The sequence below is a fragment of the Ailuropoda melanoleuca genome, chromosome 16, assembly GCF_002007445.2.
Source record: "Ailuropoda melanoleuca isolate Jingjing chromosome 16, ASM200744v2, whole genome shotgun sequence".
Classification (NCBI taxonomy): Eukaryota; Metazoa; Chordata; class Mammalia; order Carnivora; family Ursidae; genus Ailuropoda; species Ailuropoda melanoleuca.
The window spans coordinates 24,598,741-24,619,816 of NC_048233.1; the positions used below are offsets into that span (position 1 = coordinate 24,598,741).

The window sequence follows — 21,076 nt, forward strand, 5'->3', positions numbered from 1 at the left end:
TATTTACAGGTTGGGACCTGGGATTGTTAGAGGTTCTTAGTACTTGAGTTGTTCTGTTAAGCCAAGATAAACTTCATGTCTCTAAAGTCTTTTACAATTTTCTCTAGACTTTCAAATTTTTTTTTTTATTATTTTCTTTGGCTATCTGGTACAACCAATTATCTAGTAAGACAAATATGTCTTATTTTTAATTTTTTTTTCTTTTTTACTCATTGCAAGTCAGTTTGCCCCCTCTCCCCCTCCCAGTTTTGTTTTTTTGTTTTTGTTTTTGTTTCCTTTTGGTGAGGGGGCTTTAAATAACTTTACAATTTTACTCTGAAGGATCTGGTGTTTCATACTGGTTAATGGGAGATACGGTGGCTGTATTATTCATCTATCGTTTTAGATAATTCTCCTTGGAAGTTTAGAGAAAGGACAGGGCATTGTTGGATGCTAATGTCTTCCTTGGAGCAGCATCTTGGACAGATATTAGATAATCGTCCTTTTGTGTTTTAGCCAGTATGGGACAGTTGTAACTTAATGACCCCTTTGCTTATCGTTTTTTAAAGTACCTTTTTCTAAGTCTCTCAAATCTTGGAAGACAAATCTCTTTATTGTTTTATCTGGAGAGCCAGAAATTGTATTAATTTCCAGCTTGTTTAATTTTTAAAGCTCTCTGGAAATGTCGTATATTGAGTATTTTCTAAATTGGCAGTTTTAATTTATTCTGATTAAATCCTCTTATGCAGGTTTAAACTAGCACAGTAGAATGTAACTGTCTTGCATTCTGTAGCAAATTTCTGTCTTTCTAAAGTTGATGAAATCCTTAATGATAGCCCTTAGCTTGAATCCATACCAGAGTTTTAATTTAACTTCTATAGAAGTTCTGGCCTAGTAATTTTACAGCGTGACTTTACTTTTTGAGAAGCCCTGAAGAAAGGATGGCTCATATAAAAGGTAAAGTAAAACTTAGTATAAAGAGAAAAATTCAAAGATAGTAATTTCAGAAGGTTAAAGTGTTTGAGAGAGATTATTTTAAAATTACGATTTTGTTTTGAGGTCTCTGCATACTAAGTGAAGAAAGAAGCTAACTGTTGAGTGTTTCATATTTTGTCTCCTAATTTTTTGAGCTCCTCTTAAACATATTATTTATTGATTTTAACATATCAAAAATTTCCCAAATGGCTGGTGTTCTAAGTCATATTTTTTTAAACCATTTACTAAGGAATAAGGAAGCACAGGAGTTAGGATTATAGTACTTCATATAAGAAGTAGTTCCTCCAGGGGCGCCTGGGTGGCACAGCGGCTAAGCGGCTGCCTTCCGCTCAGGGCGTGATCCCGGCGTTATGGGATCGAGCCCCACATCAGGCTCCTACGCTGTGAGCCTGCTTCTTCCTCTCCCACTCCCCCTGCTTGTGTTCCCTCTCTCACTGGCTGTCTCTGTCTCTGTCGAAAAAATAAATAAAAATCTTAAAAAAAAGAAAAGTAGTTCCTCCAAAAGGAGGACACTTTGACATAGCATGACACAGAGACCACTCTGGCTGGTCAATAAGTGTGTGTTGTGAATGGTGTCTCAGGTCACCTGATCAAGCAGAGGCTAGGAAGGATCTCATAGTTAGCAGCTCACAATCATGGACCACAGAGTACAGACTTAGTAAAGTAACCTTTTTCACAAATAACAAGATAAGGGAATGCTCTCATGAAGAGTATAATTTCTATGTAATATAAAATGTATTCACTTGATTTGTATTTTTTTTCCCCACCATAAATTCAGGGTGTTTTAAATACACTCTGATTATGTCTGCAAATCATTTATATATGCTCTAATTTTTTTTAGTATTATAAATTCACTCTGAAGCTTTTGCCATCCTAACAGAAGCAAAACCACAAGTGTCTTACATGTTTTTCTGTGTAGTGAACAATCCTGTAACAAATGTACCTTAATTTTATAGGCATTCCTTTAGAAATGAGTTGCACAATTGAGAAGGCACTTGCTGATGCTAAAGCTCTTGTTGAAAGATTGAGAGATCATGACGATGCAGCAGAATCTCTGATTGAGCAAACCACAGCTCTCAATAAGCGAGTAGAAGCGATGAAGCAGGTTTGATTTTTCTTTCTTGTTGATTCCATTTTGAAAAAAGCAGTCAGACATTTATGTATTGCTTGAGTCATAATCTTCTTAATATTTAGTTATTTTTTAATGTTCTATAAAACTTGAAAAGTAGTTTGATCTGTGGGTTTTAACTTTAGATTATCATATCATTTTGTCGTGTCCAGGTGATATATATATATGTATGTATATTCTGAAAACTGTTTATTTGATTACTTGTTTTTCTGACAAAGTTGCATATTGTTTAGAAAATATATGAATACATTAGGTTCAGAGATATTTGACGAAGATCAAATAATATCTTTTACTAATAGTGACATATTTTGCTCTGTCTCAAATTTTATAATGTAGAAATGTTTATATTTTTCTTTATAAAAGTACTTAGGTGATGTTATTTAACAACAAAGTAGTTTTCAAAAACGATGTAAGGCAATATCTGGTTTATACATTATACAGTTGTTGAATTTGTACTTCCTACCTTAATTTTCATTTAATGCTACCAGTTAAAGAAAAAATGAAAAGGGCTTCACTTCTAATTATCCTTATAATATATATAAGAACTTTCTTATATAAGAACTTGTATATAAGAACTTTCCAGTGGTCCATGGAGTTTAGCTACCATTTTAAAAACCTTCTTGTGATAAAAATTTTCAACTCAAAGAGAATTATACAATTTCTTATATTATGATGGAAATCAGTTGGGGGAAATGTATATTCATAGCCTACTCTTGTGAAATTCATCCATTTTGTAAAAGGAAGCAACCCTGGGATATTGCTTTTAACAAAGCTGCTGGAAATAACGGAGCAAGTTTACTTGTTTTGTTGCCCTAAACAGATTATATATCTCCCTAACTGTCCAGCTTGACTTATGCATTCCAAGGAACATATATATGGTATTGAGTTGTAAAACCAAAGGCGTTTGACAACTAAAGAACAAGAAATGTTATAATGAATACATTACTAAGTGGCACATCAAAATGCCTTGAAAATGAAGGAGTACAGTTTTAAAGTTAGATTCACATTTATTTATAGTTTTTTTTCCATTTCTTTTGCACATGTTCTTTTAAATATTGTTATTGAGATATAATTCACAATACCCATAAAATTAGCCCTTTTGAAGGGCATAGTTCATTGGATTTGAGTACATTCACAGGTTGTGCAACCATACTCACTATCTAATTCCGGAACAGTCTCATCACTCCAAAAGCTCACCTCCAATTAGCAGCTGTTCCCTAGCTCTCCCTTCCCTCATCCCCTGGCAACCAATCTTTCTGTCTCTGTGGATGTATCTCTTTGGGACATTTCATATGAATGGAATCATACAGTATGTGGCTTTTTGTAACCATTTTTTTAACATAATGTTTTTGAGGTTCATCCATGTTGTAGCATGTTAATAAGTTTTTTATTCCTTTTTATTGCTGAATAATATTCATCATAAGGATATAGTGCACTGTGTCTCTCCATCAGTTGATAGACATTTGGATTGTCTCTATTTGGGAGCTATTATAAATAATACTGCTATGAATATTTGTGTACAAGTTTCTGTGTAGACATATTTTCAGTTATCTTGGGTATATTATATACACACACTTGGGGTAGAATGAATGGGTCATCGGCTCTGTGTGTAAGTTTTTGAGGATCTGCCAGACTGTTTTCCAAAGCAGCTACACCATTTTACATTCCAGTCAACAGTACAATTTCTCCGCATTCTGTCCAACACTTACTATTTGACTTTTTGATTAAGGTCATCCTAGTGGGGCACAAAAACAGACACATAGACCAATGGAACAGAATAGAGAACTCAGAAAATGGACTCTCAACTCCATGATCAGCTAATCTTTGACAAAGCAGAAAAGAATATCCAATGGAAAAAGACAGTCTCTTCAACAAATGGTGTTGGGAAAATTGGACAGCCACATGCAGAAGAATGAAACTGGACCATTTCCTTACACCACACACAAAAATAGACTCAAAGTGGATGAAAGACCTAAATGTGAGACAGGAATCCATCAAAATCCTTGAGGAGAACACAGGCAGCAACCCCTTCGACCTTGGCCACAGCAACTTCTAGACACATCACCAAAGGCAAAGGAAGCAAGGGCAAAAATGAATTATTGGGACTTCATCAAGATAAAAAGCTTTTGCACAGCAAAGGAAACAGTCAACAAAACCAAAAGACAACTGACAGAATGGGAGAAGATATTTGCAAATGTCTTATCAGTTAAAGGGCTAGTATCCAGAATCTATGAAGAACTTATCAAACTCAACACCCAAGGAACAAATCATGCATTCAAGAAATGGGCAGGAGACATGAACAGACATTTCTGCAAAGAAGACATCCAGATGGCCAGCAGACACATGAAAAAGTGCTCAACATTGCTTGGCATCAGGGAAATACAAATCAAAACCACAATGAGATATTACCTCACACCAGTCAGAATGGCTAAAATTAACAAGTCAGGAAATGACAGATGTTGGCTAGGATACAGAGAAAGGGGAACCCTTTTACACTGCTGGTGGGAATGCAAGTCGGCAGCCACTCTGAAAAATAGTTATGGAGGTTCCTCAAAAAGTTATAAACAGATCTACCCTACAATCCAGCAATTGCACTACTAGGGATTTACACCAAAGATACAAATGTTGTGATCTGAAGGGGCACCTGCACCCCAATGTTCAAAGGAACAATGTCCACAATAGCCCAACTATGGAAAGAGCCCAGATGTCCATTGACAGATGAATGGATAAAGACGATGTGTGTATATATATATATACACACATATACAATGGAATTATTATGCAGCCATCAAAAAATGAAATCTTGCCCTTTGCAATGACGTGGGTATTATGCTAAGTGAAATAAGTCAATCAGAGAAAGACAGTTATCATATAATCTCACTGATACGTGGAATTTGAGAAACGAGGTGGAGGATCATAGGGGAAGGGAGGGAAAAAAATGAACAAGATGAAACTAGAGAGGGAGACAAACCATAAGAAACTCTCAATCTCAGGAAACAAACTGAGGGTCGCTGGAGTGGAGGGGGGTGGGAGGGATGGGGTGGCTGGGTGATGGACACTGGGGAGGGTATGTGTTGTAGGGAGCGCTGTGTATTGTGCAAGAGTGGTGAATCATAGACCTGTACACCTGAAACAATATATTATGTGTTAATTTAAAAAAAGGCAAAAAATAAATAAATAAATAAAATACATTCTGGATTCTAGTGGTTGTGAAGTGGTATCTTACTACTGTATTGAATTGCATTTCCCTAATGACTAGTAATATTAAACATCTTTTCATGTGCTTACTGGCCATTTGTATACCTTCTCTAGAGAAGAAATGTCCCTTCAAAACCCTTGCCCACTTTTTTCCAGCTCTATTGAGATAGAATTGACATATAACATTGTGTAAGCTTAAGGTGTGCAAGATGATTTGATACATATATATATATTGCAAAGTGATTACCACAGTAGTTAGTTAACACCTGTATCACCTCACATAATTACTGTGATGAAAACATTTAAAATCTCTTACTAACTTGTAAGCATATAATATAATGTTGTTAACTATAGTCACCATGCTGTACGTTAGATTCCCCAGAACTTACTCATCTTGTGTGCCCATTTTTTAATGTATTAAATGTATTAAGTTAGGATTATTATTATTGTTATTGAGTTGTAAGAATTCTTTATATATTCTGGATATTAGACCATTATCAGATATATATCTGAGATATATACTTTCAAATTTTTCTCCGCCCATGTTCTTTTTATTAGTATCAGGAAGAAATTCAAGAACTTAATGAAGTTGCAAGGCATCGACCACGGTCCACATTGGTTATGGGAATCCAGCAAGAAAACAGGCAAATCAGAGAACTGCAACAAGAGAACAAAGGTAAGACATATAATCTTAAGATTATATGTAAGAACATATAATTGTAAAAAATAAAGGAGTTTGACAACTAAAATTAAGAACCAGGAATGTTATAATGAATTATGTTACTCAGTGGCTATCAGAATGCCTTGAGAATAAAGGAGTGGGCTTTAAAGTTAGATTCGCATTTATTTAAAAACATCTTTCATTTCTTTTGCCCATGTTCTTTTATTACTGTTATTGAGATATAATTTACATACCATAAAGTATACCCTTTTGAAGGACATAGTTCATTGGGCTTTAATTAAAATTGAATTTAGTTAAAATTAAAAGACCTGTAATATACAATTGGACTCTTAACTTGGGACCAATTAGTATTTTCAAAAATGGGGAAATGGCCAACTAAATTTCCTTTTTGGTATTCTCATTTCTGATCCATATGCCCAAATCATATGCACTAGTCGTTATCCTTTCCTACTTATGAATGTCTACTTTGCTTGGAGTCATCTTAGATTCTTACCCTCAATATCCAGTTTGTGCCATTGTTGTTACCTGTGAAGTAACGCTTTCCTTCTCTGCAGAACCACTGCTTTGGTCCCTTGCTTTGGTTTTCACAGTCTCTTGCCTGATCTGTCCTAATTGGCTTCTGTGACTTTAGTCTCTTTTCCCCCTTCAGTCTGTCTCCAACACAGGCATCAAATTCATTCTTCCTAGACATATCTGGTCATGTTATTCTTTTGCTTTAGAACCTTCATTGTATACTTAACTTCCTTATCCAGGCTTTCAAAATCAACTCGAGGCCTTTTACCCTGTCTTCTTCCCATATCTCTCTTCATGAAACCTTTGTTCTTGCTCTCCTGAACCAGTTCCTGAACACAGCATCTGCTTTCATGCCTCCCTGTGTAGAATGCCCTTTCCTTTATTTTTCAACTTGAGTGCAAGTTTATCTCAATAATGTGAAACTTGCACCAGTTTCTCCTCACAGACTTTGTTTATATATATATTTAGGTAGGGCTCTGTACTTTACATATTGTAATATAATTAGAGTGTATTTGCTTTCTCCACTAGACTCTGAGCTTCATGGCCTTTTGGGTATTCCTAATATAGAGCATTATCTGGTACTTAATTATTCAGTAAATGTTTGTTGAAATGATTTTTTTTAAAAATGAGCTTTAAATAGTCATTTAAAAAACTCCACTTAAAAAGACTCCATTTGGTGTGCTTTCTTTCTTTATGGCAAGAGATTTACACGTTTTCTTTTCAAAACACCCTCTTTGTAAATTGCTTTTTTGGTAAATACAATAGGGAAGAGAATATTTTGTACATCTTTAACTCAAGTTTGAGTAAAATATACTGTTATCCTTGTGATTCTTGATAGAATTGCGTACGTCCCTGGAAGAACATCAGTCTGCCTTGGAACTTATCATGAGCAAGTATCGAGAGCAAATGTTTAGACTACTAATGGCTAGCAAAAAAGATGATCCGGGTATAATAACGAAGTTAAAAGAGCAGCACTCCAAGGTAATCCATTTTATAAATATAATTTAAAATGAAAAAGAAGCACAATTGGTTAACTTGTGTTGAGATTTTTTTTTAAATCACAGGTATCTAACATGATACTGAATATTTCATCTTTCTGGCATTTTCTGCTTTTCCTTATTTTTGTCATTTCTTGTTACGTATTTTGTTTGATTTACTCTCTTAACTCCTGTTGTTCCCTAGTAGCTTTAACATATTTTCAAAAATAAACTTTATTTGGGAAGTAAAGGTAAGTATATTCAATTCAAAATTATTTTATAAGGTTATCTGCTTTTAAGAAATATTTCTTCTAATAAATTTGTGTGTTGACATTTGTTGCAAAAACAAAAATTGAAATGCTGAAAAACGCTTTCAGAAATCTGAAACCAGCTAAAGGTAGATTTGTTTTTCTTAAGACTGTTTTCTGAATGAGGCTAATTAATCCAGACTGTAAATAATACTGATTATGATGGAAAAACCATGGGGGGCGGGGAGGAAAAGAACCAACATATTAAGATTTGACCCCACCCCACTCTCCGATCACATATCACTTAACACCATTTTTAGAGACAGAGCTGAACTGGGTAGAAATTAGTGTTTTTCCCTCTGTTCATTTTACTTATTACCATCGCTTTGTCTGTTTGCTTTTTATATGTCCCTGTGTTCGTTAGCAACTGCTATGAAGACAAGTAGAATAATCCTTTCCTACTTACATTTTAAGCTGAATTTTAACTGCTGGTGTGAAATAAAAATATTAGAATATTGTGACTTCTAGCTATTACTTGCATTGGATAATGGGGAGCTAACTATTATTAGTTAAAACTAACATTATTTAAGAAATACTGTTTTAAGACAAGTTTTTATCATTCTCAATTACTGAAACACATCTTAGAGTCCTTAAAATAATTCTTCCATCTTGGTGCTTGTAAGTATTTTTAAGGTATTAATTATTCTATTAAAATTAAATATCTAGTAAATAGATCTTTGTGTGACAAGTTTACATATTAAGAGAATTAGTAATAGATACCTCTTGTGTCGGTTATATAATAATTAATAAATATGGGTTTAATGTTATCTAATTATACTATTCATCTTCTAACCGAAAGGAATAACCTTGGATGTTTAAGTAGCAGCCTTTTGAATATAAATGTATCTATCATTAATGAGATATCATTATAAAAACATATAAATTTAAATGTATAACTTGAGTGTTTCTTTTAAAGATACAAAGATGAATTGACTTAAATTATTGGTAAAATAAATATAATCTTGAGAAATTTCAAAAGGCCTTTATGTTTAAAACCTAAGAAATAAATTTATTAAGATCTAAAGAGATTGCTCTACCAAAAAATGTTTAGTGTAAGATACTGCGGGTTGCTAGTTCCACTGGGTAGCAGCTATGCCAAAAGCAAGTATTTTCTAGAACACATCAGATTTTACCATTCACTAGAGCAGTTTTATTAATAAGCAAAGTTAAACGTTTCTTAAGGTAGCTGTAAACCATCCTTTATTATGCAGACTGAATTCATCTAAGTGCTGATCCTTCCATAAAATGACTGTTCAGTTACTTGTTGTTAATTCCAACTAATACATATTAATGTTTGTGATTTTGATTTTTCCCAAAAAGGAGACACTTCAACTCAGTTAAACAAACATTTATTAACACTTGCACTGGCTTAGTTTATTAATAATAAGATGAATAAATAATAAGTTCCATTACTCTGCCATAAGAGCTTATAGTGTAAAGGGAAATACAAACATAATATATAGGGTAAAATGTAATGAATCCTTAAAATAGAGATATGATTTAATACGGGAATACTAGTGGAAGCAAGATTAGTTCTCATGAGGAGAATCTGGGCAAGTATCAGGAAAGAAAGACAAAGTCATCTAAATCTAGCCTTGAATTAATTATTGGGGGGGAAGGGTCAATAAGCAGAAGTGGGTGAGCAGAGAAACTAGTATGCTAAAGGTGCAGAAGTATGAGATTCCAGGACGTGTTTAGGTATTGACACTCTGATGAGCCTGAACACAAAAAAATTTAATAACACATTTAGGGGTAACAAGCAGAGTTACACATAACAGCATTTTGGCATAAGAGATCATTTTGAGACCACTGTAGTACAGAATTTCACCCTCACTTAGAAGGTTTTGAGCACAGATTGAAAAATCAATAAAAAGTTTGAGAAGAACTCATTTTTGTCCAAATACTCATTTTTACGTTATTTTTGACCAGATGCCTTTTTGGAAATCTTAAAAAAACAAACATTTCAAACAGTTGGCTAACACGCATGAACTAACACTCATTCAGTTTTTAAATTACGGATAATATCCGTATTAACATTATAATGACTCTGTACTACAGATTGACATGGTACATCGTAACAGCTCCGAAGGATTCTTCCTTGATGCATCTCGACACATCTTTGAAGCATCTCAACATGGACTGGAGAGGAGGCACTTGGAAGCAAATCAGAATGTACACTAAATAAGACAGTCATCTTTTGGGGTGTGGATGGAAGGGGGGAGGTCCATTTAAAACATTTTTTGACATTGAATTTTCCTGCCAGTTTAAATCAGCAAATAAATGAAATTGCTTTTAAAAAATATACTGTGCTTTTGATAGCCATGCAGAAATAATTCAGTGTAGAAACTTTAAATCTGTCATTAATTCTCTGTGTATTGTATCATACACAGCCTGTTAGATAATTGCAGGCTTTAAAGGTCGTTCAAGCCAGATTTTCATTTTGTTGCTGCAGAATTTTATGAACAGCTATCCTCTTTGTGGACATCAAAGTGTTCTCTTGGAAGTGATTTTAATCTGATTTCATAAAAACTTTGTTCGAACTATTAAAGGAACAGTTTTTGGTTTGGTTTTGTTTTTTTTTTTTTAAAGATTTTATGTATCTGTCAGAGAGCAGGGGGGACAGCACAAGCAGGGGGAACAGCAGGCAGAGGGAGAAACAGGCTCCCTGCTGAGCAAGGAGCACAATGCGGGACTCTATCCCAGGACCCTGGGATCCTGACCTGAGCCAAAGGCAGACGCTTCACCAACTGAACCATCCAGGCATCTCTAAAGGAACAATTTTAATTCAGATTTTTGATAGTTTGTAGTTCTTCAGTTTGAGTTCTCAATAACTTAAAAATGCCTTTGTTTAGGTTTTATACTATATGTATATGTTAGTAATATATGCTATATTGTCTTTTTTTGTTATTATTATTGCAGCAGGTCTTTATCGAGCAAATTTGAAATAACCCTAAACAAAATTTACAAATGAAAGGCACTTAAAGAAAGTTCAAGGATTATATTACTGACAGTTCAAGGATTATGTTACTGACACTTCTTGCCTTTCAGACAGTTTTGAAAGCACAGCTCTTGGCCTCTTGTGTTCATTAAAAGACCTAGGATGCTTCCCTAAAGATTTTATTGTTATAAATGAACCATCCATGAACTGGGCTTATAAAAATACTATTCTGTTTGAAGTCTTGGGATATTTTTTTCTTATGATTTAATTAGAACAGACTCTGTCCTGAAAAAGTTAGTGGAATCTCATTTTCTTCTGTTTTAAAGGCAAAGAATTATTTGCTTCTTGTACAGCCTTTTACCCTAAGAGGACACTAAATGATAAACTGAAGAAAATGTTGGTATTCAGAATTTTTACTCATCATCCTCAGTCTGTTGCTGCAGTTGTCTGTACTTGTTTTTAGACATTTGCTCCCTTTCCAGGGGGAGGAATTTTAATCATTTTTAAAGAATTATTTCAGAATATGACAGATGTTTGTCTTGATGTTACTCTTGCTACCATAATCTAATCCAGGACTGTCCAATAGCACTTCCTGAAATGATGGAAATGTTCTTTATCTGTGCTGTTCAACATGGAAGCCACCAGCTCCACGTGACTACTGAGCACTTGATGTGTCACTAGTGCAACTCAGGGACTGAATTCACTTTTTAAAAAGTGTTTAATTTTATTTAATTGACATTTATATAGCTTCATATTGGATAGTGTAGATTAGTCCTTTTGTTTTGCCTTCTTTCTGCATACTGGCATTGTATAGGTGTCCCCATTAAAATAATATAGGGACCTGCATTTTTGTTGGTTAGAACGTACTAAATGTGTGGTTTGCTAAAGATACTATTTGTTCTACATATTTCTTCCACAGTTTACTAGTTTTGAAGGTTTTGGAGGTCCTCTGATTTTTACAAATCAGATATATGCAATTACTTAAGAGACAAGTTTATTGGGGGAGTTTTTAGCTTTTGAGTTTTGACCTTAATAAAATCACCCTCAACTGCCAGTGAACAATGGTCTTAGAAGCTGTTTGTTGAAAAAATGATTATTCTCAAGTTTCTGTTGGTTTTTAAACCTCCTATCTCTTTCACTTGACTCTAAGCTCCTTGAAATCAGGGAACATGTCTTGATAGGTTTCATATTCCTGTTTGCCTGGCATGGTGCCTGACATATCATAGGTGTGCAAAAAAGGATAATAGCATGAGATTGGAAGAAATTTATTCTACCTGCTGCACCAAATAAATGGCTATTTTATACCTAAGTGATATTTTGAACAGTTTGCAAAGAAGGCCATTTAATATTTTAATACTCAAAAGCAGGCTTCTGTTCATTTTATTCAATATTTATTATCCATTATGTACCAGACACAGGCAAATATAAAGATACAGTTCCTGCTCTCAAGGAAGATTATAATCTGGAAAAGTTTCTAGGTTGGTTTGAGATCAATTTTTAGGCATGGATAATACAGAAAAGATTTGTAAATCATGAAGATGTTAGGGGTAAAGAGATCAGATGTGTCAATAATTTTTGTCTTCCCCATTACTTTGATTAGTATATGTAGGTATAAAAAAGGAAAAGGTGTTGATCATTTGTGGTGAGAAGAATGTGAAATATGAGTACTCTTCTTGCTAGTGGGTTTAGTTATATTGTGCTGCTTATCCTTACTTGTAGTCCTAACAGAAATCTAATTTCAAAAGCACATTTATGGTCAGTCAACTTTCTTGTAAATATGTTTGACGTAGTACTTTCATGTTACATGGCAATGTGAGAATATTACATTCATATTAAGTGGCAATGCAGATTTTTTTAAAAGGAGATGATCCAAAAATAAAAAAGTATTTCACTGATTTGCAACTCCCATCTCTTTTTTTTTCAGGAATTACAAGCACATGTTGATCAGATAACGGAAATGGCAGCAGTAATGAGGAAAGCCATTGAAATTGATGAGCAACAGGGTTGCAAGGAACAGGAGCGAATATTTCAACTTGAAGTAAGTTTTAAATTGCAAATGTGCGTCAAAACTGCCCATACAAAAAGATTTATGCCAGAAAATACATCCTATTGAAAAATATATGTATACATTTCTCTGGAAAACTGGCAATGTTCTCTTTCTTAACCTGGATACTGGTTATACGGGTATATGATGCAAGACCATTTCCGTAGTAATAGAAGAGTCCAGGATCATTAGTAACTTAACAGCAATATTTGAGAAAATTAATGTTTTGATCCTGTGTTGCTTCCTGTTATTGGATGAATATGCTTTTTAATTTAGTAATTTAAAAAATTTCTTCATTCTGTTGGAGATGATGATGATGCAGGGAAAACTTTTTTAATCCACAGATTTCTTGGGCACTCGTATTCTTCTAGGGGGTGTAAAAGCTTTTCCGTCCTTTATTTTGTGGTAGCAAAAGCATAAGTCATTGTTAAATAATTCAAATCAGTAGAATAGACTTTTATACTTTAAAAGCTCCATTTTGAAATCATGGTGGCGATATTATTGGTTATAGAGGGCCAGAAGTGATTTCTATCCCTGAGCATTCTTTACAACAGGGGTAAGCAAACTTTTTCAGTAAAGGACCAGAGAGAAAATATTTTAGTCTTTGCAAACTAGACATTCTCTGTTGCAACTACACAACTCTTCCATTGTAACACAAAGCAGCCAATTACACAAAAAAGATTGAGCTTACCTATAGTCCTGTAACGTGTAATTTACAAACAACAGACCTCAAGCCAGGTTGTATGTAGTTTGCTGATCCCTGCTTTGTACCAATGAAACTTAGAAAGTAAGACTAAAGACAAAGTGGTTGAGAATTACAAAAGTTATTTTTAAATGTCTAATTTCTTATAGTAACTAATTTAGAAAAAAAAAAAAAGTTGTTTATCAGTGCTAGATCTAGTCACTTCCCTTCTTGAAAAATACCACGATTCACTCAGCCAGCCCTGTTGCTTTCAAATTCCAGTGAAGACAACAAACCAAACCAGATGGCTTGTCCTGCATTCCATGCTCTTGTGGAAAGGAGTACAAGTACTAAAGTACTAAGAGATTCTAGTCCCAGGGTACTATTCACAGGCTTTGCTGAGTTTATAGAAACATAAATCTAGATGTTATCTTTTTCACCTGTACTGTGAGTGTAAAATAAGGCCCTTTCGGAGGTTCCATCGACAGTCACAGCTGCATAAATAAGAAGGCTTTGGTGCAAAACGCTGAGCACAGTTCCCATCTCTTTAAAAAAAAGTATTCTCTGGATTCAAGGTGTCAACTTCAACTGCATATATGATTTAGTATATGTCTGCTAATGATAGAACTTTGTTGTTGTTGTTGTTTTTGAATGCTAGAACATTCTGTCACACCTTCCTTTGTTTGGCTTAAGATATGTTTGTATTCTTGGGGCTATCTTGCTGACTACATCTTTGTTTTTGCCCTCTTTTAGCAAGAAAACAAAGGCTTGAGAGAGATCCTTCAAATAACTCGAGAATCATTTCTTAACCTTAGGAAGGATGATGTGTCTGAAAGTTCATCTTTGTCAGCATTAGTGACCAATAGTGACCTGAGTCTGAGGAAGAGCTGAAGAGCCTGTAAGTCTGTGAGCTTCTTACAAGGCTCCAAATGGTCACTGGGACTGACCTACTAAAGTGAATGAATTAACAGAATAACCTGTCTCAAGCTACCCTTTGCTTTATTTTTTTCTATAGTATGTACAGTGCACTGGCAATGACATTCTTGAGATAGCAACAAAAAAAATGCATAGTTAATGGTCATAGACTTTATTCCAAAATAAATTTAAAATAGAAACTTTGTTAATTGATGAACAAACTAAAGATTTTCTGAGTGACTGCTGAACTGTCAAGAGCTTTCAGCAGTGCAGCTGGCATTCTGGATGGTACCTGGATAAGCATGAATATCCCCAGTAAATGTTTGGGGATTCATAAAATTATCTAAATTTTAAAATACACATTTTGCCACAGTTTTGTGAATGGAAGATTGTCATACTAAATTTTATTTCTCCTCACTGTATCGTGTCAGAGTTAACAACAGCTTTTATGTACCATGAGACTTCAGCTTTACTTTCCCATAAATATAAATTTTGTCAAAGAAAATTCAGTTAGCAAGGCTGTAAGGATGTTTTATATGCACCATAAACAAAAGAGGTAATTTAATTTTAGCTAATTTACCATAATTAAAATAGCGAACAATTGTCCATAAGTTGTTTAAGTATATGAAATATCATTTCAGGAATGAAAGAGAAAGAATATTACTTTCTAAGAAAGAAGATCTTATAAGAGACATATTAGTAGGTTAAACTACTCCTTTGGAAGATTAAGTTTTGGTTCTAAATCAATAATGAAGATGAGATTTTTCTCTTTGTTTCATCTTTAAGGATATTATGTAGCTCTTTTAGCTAACAGAGTTGAAACGTTTGATATAGCAAGCTAGGTATGGTAATTTCAAAGTAAATTGAGAATTGCTCTGCCTCATTGAACCCTTTTTTAAAAGTATTCTTAAGAGATACAGGAAGTAAGTTAAAATTTCAAAAAAAAAATTGTTTTCTGGATCTATTCTTAAGCTCTATCTGGCCCTCATAACCTGTAAGATTTTTCTTATAACCTCTCAGTCAAAAGGGGAATGGGGGAGGATCTATGGATTTATAAGTATTTGTTTTATTTTTTACAAAATAATATCCAGTATGTAAATTTTTAAAAGCCACTAGAAATAGAAATGTACTTTAACATCAATTGAAATCTAAATTTTTCTTATTTTGTGATTATAGAATAAAAGGATAAAAGAAAAATGTCACATATGATAAATATACTGATTTATATTAAAATTAGCACAGTAGCAAATTCTGCTTTTGGGTGTGTAATTTGTTAAAGAAATATTCACATGGTAATTTTTGTGTATAATTTCATATATTGGTAAAATTCAAAACTGCTTTTCACTTTGGAATTTTTCTATCTTAAGTTTGGGGTAAGTGGAGTCGATGGGGCTGACTGAAAAGGGCTACTGGCCCAAACACTGAATAGATTTCTTTCCTCAGAGGCCTTAATTGATATTTTATACATGACAGTTTTTATTTTTAAACTTTTCTATTGGTTTTGGGGGAAGTATCTGTTAATTTGGTGGCACATTCATTCATATAGTTTTAATCCCACATCAGAATTAAAGAAAATAAGCTACACAGTTAAGTCTGAGGCAATTCATTGAGGCAGCTCTATTTCAAAATGTTACTTGTTACTTGATAATTATTTTTATAAACCAAGTTAATTTATTCTTGGTCTTCTTACTTGGATATAATTTTAAGATCTTGGTGTTTAAAGACATTTACTTTGTTATACAGCAACAGTTTTCCATCCATACTTTTTTTTTTTTAAAGCAAAACCTTAAATTTATGTCTGAGAGTGTGTACTGCATGGGAGCCTATTTTATCAATAAAGATGAATGGCTGAAATTGATATGGTCTCCAAGTTAATTTGAGAACAACACCTATATTTATTCTTACATATAGTTTATCTTTATGGCATTTTCTCTCTAACCATAAAACTAGTACTTAGCAAGAACTTCTATCTGTATTTCTTAGGAATTGGCCAGCAACTTATTCCTGATCCTGCAAGCCTTTTTATTATATATGGTGGGTTTGAGAGTGTCCCTGCAAAGGTATGTCCAGGTTCTAACCTCCTGCACCTATGAATGAGACCATATTTTAAGTTTTTGCAGATTTAAGGATCTTGGGATACAATTATCCTAAATCCAGGATGGGCCCTATCTATCTCCAGTGACCGGTATCCTTAGAAGAGAGAAGGATATTTGAAACAGAGGCATGAGGAGAAAGCCATGTGAAGATAGAGGCAGAGAGTTATGCAAGCCTCAGGGCCCTACGGTACCACCAGAAGTCAGGAGAAGGGTATGGAATGCATTGTGCCTCAGAGCCTGCAGAAGGGGCCAACCCTGCTTGATTTCAGACTTCTGGTCTTCTTGATTTTTCAGAACTGTGAGAGAATAAATTTCTGCTAAGCCACCCAGCCTGTGGTGATTTGTTATGACAGCCCTGGAAAACGAGTATCTATCATCTATCCACTATACTTTTTATTTTATATCGGAAATACAATTCTAAAAAACTAATTACATACAACCTCACAGATAAAGTGTTATTGTTATCTGCTCAAATTGATATTCTTTAATATAAAGGTGACTTCCAAAATTTTTTATTTCTAAACTGTGGAAGATCATAGATCCATAACTCAATTTTTGGTGATCTCTACCTTCTCTTGTGGTCAGCGTAAACTAGGAGTGCATTTTTCAGTGAAACATCAATGAAGTATAACTTCTAATTGGAATTTGAAGGGGCTCTCTTTTTACCTCAGTGGCTGCTTTTGTTCTTTCTTCTGACTTAAAATTAGAGAGCCCCAGGGCTCAGTCCTTATTTCTATTCTGTATTCCTACTGACTTCCTTGGTGATCTCATCCAGTCGCATGACTTTAAATACCACCTGTAATGCTGATGACTCCCAAATTTACAGCTCTCATTAAACCTCTCATTGACTCCAGACTCCTTCAACTCTGTCAAAGAGACATCTCAGACTCAACATGCTCAAAGCAGTCTTACTCTCCAGCCATCTCAGCTGATGACAACTCCATCTTTTCAGCCGCTAAGGCCAAAAACCTTGGTGGCATTTTTGACTCTACTTCCTCTTATATCACACACCCAAGTCATCAGCAAATCCTATTGACCCCCTCCATTTCTCACCGTCTCCACTGCTTCCCCAGGTTAAAGCCACATTATGATAGGTGCTAGAGTGAACAAATGAGATTCAACCTAAATATCATACAATAGGGAAATAGTTTATGTCCAGATTATTAATTTACTATCAGTATCTACCCAGTACAGCTTATTATATACTGCAGCTTAAAGATTCTAGCAACAGGAACAAAAATATGTACCTAAATTTACATAACAAAAACCTTAATACTAAATTGCACATATAATTACAACTATGTAAAAATCAAATGCATAGGGGGAAGTGTCCAGAAGCAAATAACATCAGTATACTTCCAACTAATTCCGTTGTTTTACATACACTAGCCAGTTAGTTACAAAAAACTTTGGTTTGCAGGCAACAGAAACTATCTTTGTATAGATGTCATAATTTATTCAACTATTTCTCCTACTGATATTCAGACTGTAATTTTTGCTAACGTAAAACAATGCTTCCTTTAACATCTATGTACATATTTTATGTACTGTACCTATTTCTGGTGTATAAATTCTCAAAAGTTTGTTAGGTTATGTTCCTTTTTGTTACAATTTATCTTTTGCATAAAGGAAAAAATAAATGTACATGGTTAAAAAATCCAGCATACAGAAAATATTACAGTTCAAAGCCAGTATCTTCCTACAACCTATGTATTCCCGGAGGTAATTACAAGTTTCTTGTGAATCAGAAAAACTTAATCTATAAATGCTTTTAAACATGCACACACACACACACAAAATTGGAATCTCAAATACACCTTGGTTCATCGATTTTTTTTTCAGTTAATGATATCCCTTGCAAGTTTTTTTTTCCATGTGAGGACAAAAGGAGTAAACCTACAAAAAAGGAAAAGCGTAAACCCACAGCTTTGGAATAACTAAAGCCTTCAGAAAATTCACTGTATTGACATCAGTATCAGTAGGTAGAACTGGACCCAGAGTAAAAACATCCTAATCTTGAAGCAAAGGATATATACTTCTTGGGTATCAGACATGGCTAGGAAAGCTACATTTGGGCTTTCTATAAAACTAACGAAGAAGAAAGCTGGTTAGAATCGATGTTACAAGAGCTTGTCCCTGTCACAGTGCGTAACCGCAAGCCTCAGCACATTGCTTCTGTGTGTATACACAGTTCAAGAGGAATAGGGCTAGCCCTTGGCTACTTTAAAATGCCAAGGATTTATCAGCTTCATCCCAGATTTCAGCACCACTCAGTGGTCAAGTACTCAGTGCTATCAAATCACAGGTTGATGCGAGATGAGATCAAGTGAATGAATTTCTCAAATGTTAACTTCTGGAATATGTTCATTTTAAGACCTATCTCTAACTGGAATTTAAATAAAAACTTCATATAAGGATTTTTATTCCTGGTCATGCAGACTCTAGACCTATAGAATATAAGAGGTTTAAGAACATCATGCAGGAGAAAATCCAGTAGAGAATCACTGGTATAGGAATTCAGGAGGGAGAGCTGGGTTGGAAGAAGAGTAGCTCTACTTGTAAAATGGAAGACTGTCCTGTGTTGAAAAACTTTCAGGCACTTTTTAAAGGATTTTATTTATTTGAGAGGAAGAGAGCATGGACAAAGGGAGAAACAGACAGTGGGGCTCCATCCCAGGACCCCGGGATCATGACCTGAGCCGAAAGCAGACACTTCACTGACTGAGCCACCCAGGCGCCCCAAAACTTTCAGGCATTAATAAGCAAGATGAGTTGGGTTTTGTTTTTGTTTTTTTGTTTTCAGAGAAAAGCCTTCAATTCTGTCCATGAGAGTAGTCCTCTAGAACCCTAGGCCCAGCCCTCGAAATACATATATTTCAGTTTTAAACAATTCTGATAGATGGTCTCCTTCAAATGAGGCAGCTAGTTTATTTTAAAAAGGTGTTGGGGTGCCTGCGTGGCTCAGCTGGTTAAGTGTCTGACTCTTGGTTTCAGCTCAAGTCATGATCTCGGGGTCATGAAATTTGAGTCCCGCGCCAGGCTCAGCACTCAGTGCGGAGTCTGCTTGGGATTCTTTCCTTCTCCCTCTGCCCTTCCCCCTGCTCATGCACTCATGCTCTCAAAATAAATTTTAAAAAACAAAAAACATTGAGTCCAGTTCAATTGCTGAAAACACTGGAGAATTGGAGAGCAAAGACACACTTAATGTGTCTTACCTGTTTCTCCCATCTGCATCATTCTCTGATCTTCCACCCCCTTCCTTAAAGCTCCCAGACACAGGCATCCATGCCCTGCCCAGTGCACCCACCACAAGTTCAGGCAGGCCAGAGAACATGCAAACCAGTCTGGACAACAGAGATACCATTAGCAGGAGGAGCCATGCACCTCAGGTGAATAAGCCTTCTAGCTCCTAAGAACTTCAAAGTAAAAAGGTTATTGGGGCCATCCTTTTACCTCCTTCCAAGGGAAGGAATTCACCCTGGGGGCAACAGAGTCAGACATGTTATACTTGTACAGAGTATACTTGTTTACTTGTATAGAATATACTTGTATATTATACTTGTATACTCTGGAACAGAAGGAAAGAATTTGAGGACCACAGCTTGTGGATCACTCAAGTGTTCTGACCCACCTGCCAGGGCACAATTGCTAAATTCTAGGAGCTTGGGAGGAAATGAAAAAGAAAGGTAAATAAAAAGACAAGGTATGCTCTGAGTAGTTTTACAGTACAGATTAAATTTAATGAGGAAGACAGACAATAAAACAGAACAACCATATGATCTATTAATCCCACTTCTGGGTATATAGCCAAAGGAAATGAAAAGCGAGACCTTGAAAAAAATGGCTAATTCCCATGTTTACAATAGCCAAGACAGGGAAACATCCTAAGTGTCCATCAATGGATGAATGGAAAAGATGTGGCATTCATTATATTCATATATATATATATATAAATTATATTTGAATATTATTCAGCCATGAAAAAGAAAGAAATCCTGCCATTTCCAACAACATAGATAGACCTTGAGGGCATTTTGCCAAGTGAGAGAAGTCAAGAGAAAGACAAACACTGGATGATATCACGTCTATGTTGGAATCTTAAAAACCTGAATTCCTAGTAACAGAAAGTGGAATGGTGATTACCAGCAGCTGGAGGTGGGAGAATTGGGGAAATGTTACCTAAGGAAGGAATGAACTCACAATTAGTAGATAAAATCTGGAGCTCAAATGCACTAGGAATTATGGTCAACAATACTATATTATAAACTTCAAGGTTGCCAAGAGACTAGATCCTGTTTTCACAAAAAGAATGATAATTATGTGACATGACAGAGCCATTAGCTCACTCTATGGTAATCATACTGTAATATATAAGTATCAAATCAACATACTGTACACCTTAAACTTACATAGTGTTGTAGGTCAATACATCTCAATTTTTATTTATTTTTATTTATTTTTAAAGATTTGACAGAGAGAGAGAGACAGCCAGTGAGAGAGGGAACACAGCAGGAGGAGTGGGAGAGGAAGAAGCAGGCTCCCAGCGGAGCAGGGAGCCCAATGCGGGGCTCGATCCCAGGACCCTGGGATCACGCCCTGAGCCGAAGGCAGACACTTAA

At 35.0% G+C, this 21,076-nt stretch overlaps 1 protein-coding gene across 4 annotated transcripts in view; it reads left to right on the forward strand.

The window, feature by feature from the left end:
• The window catches only part of FGFR1OP2 (FGFR1 oncogene partner 2), a 38,175-nt gene extending 19,493 nt beyond the window's left edge, over positions 1-18,682 (forward strand). Inside the window, exons 2-8 of one of the 4 annotated variants that reach the window (XR_004621138.1) lie at positions 1,932-2,080; positions 5,861-5,978; positions 7,336-7,478; positions 9,841-9,954; positions 12,645-12,758; positions 14,200-16,421; positions 16,541-18,675. Coding sequence is in view for 3 of the 4 variants with exons in the window: in XM_034644592.1 (XP_034500483.1) it covers positions 1,946-2,080; positions 5,861-5,978; positions 7,336-7,478; positions 9,841-9,954; positions 12,645-12,758; positions 14,200-14,337 (762 nt within the window). In the remaining variant the exon portion in view is untranslated. Of the gene's footprint in view, positions 1-1,931; positions 2,081-5,860; positions 5,979-7,335; positions 7,479-9,840; positions 9,955-12,644; positions 12,759-14,199 lie in introns of all 4 variants that reach the window. The other 3 variants (XM_034644592.1, XM_002917110.4, XM_011222195.3) reach the window with 3 other exon arrangements.
• The last annotated feature ends 2,394 nt before the right edge of the window (positions 18,683-21,076 follow it).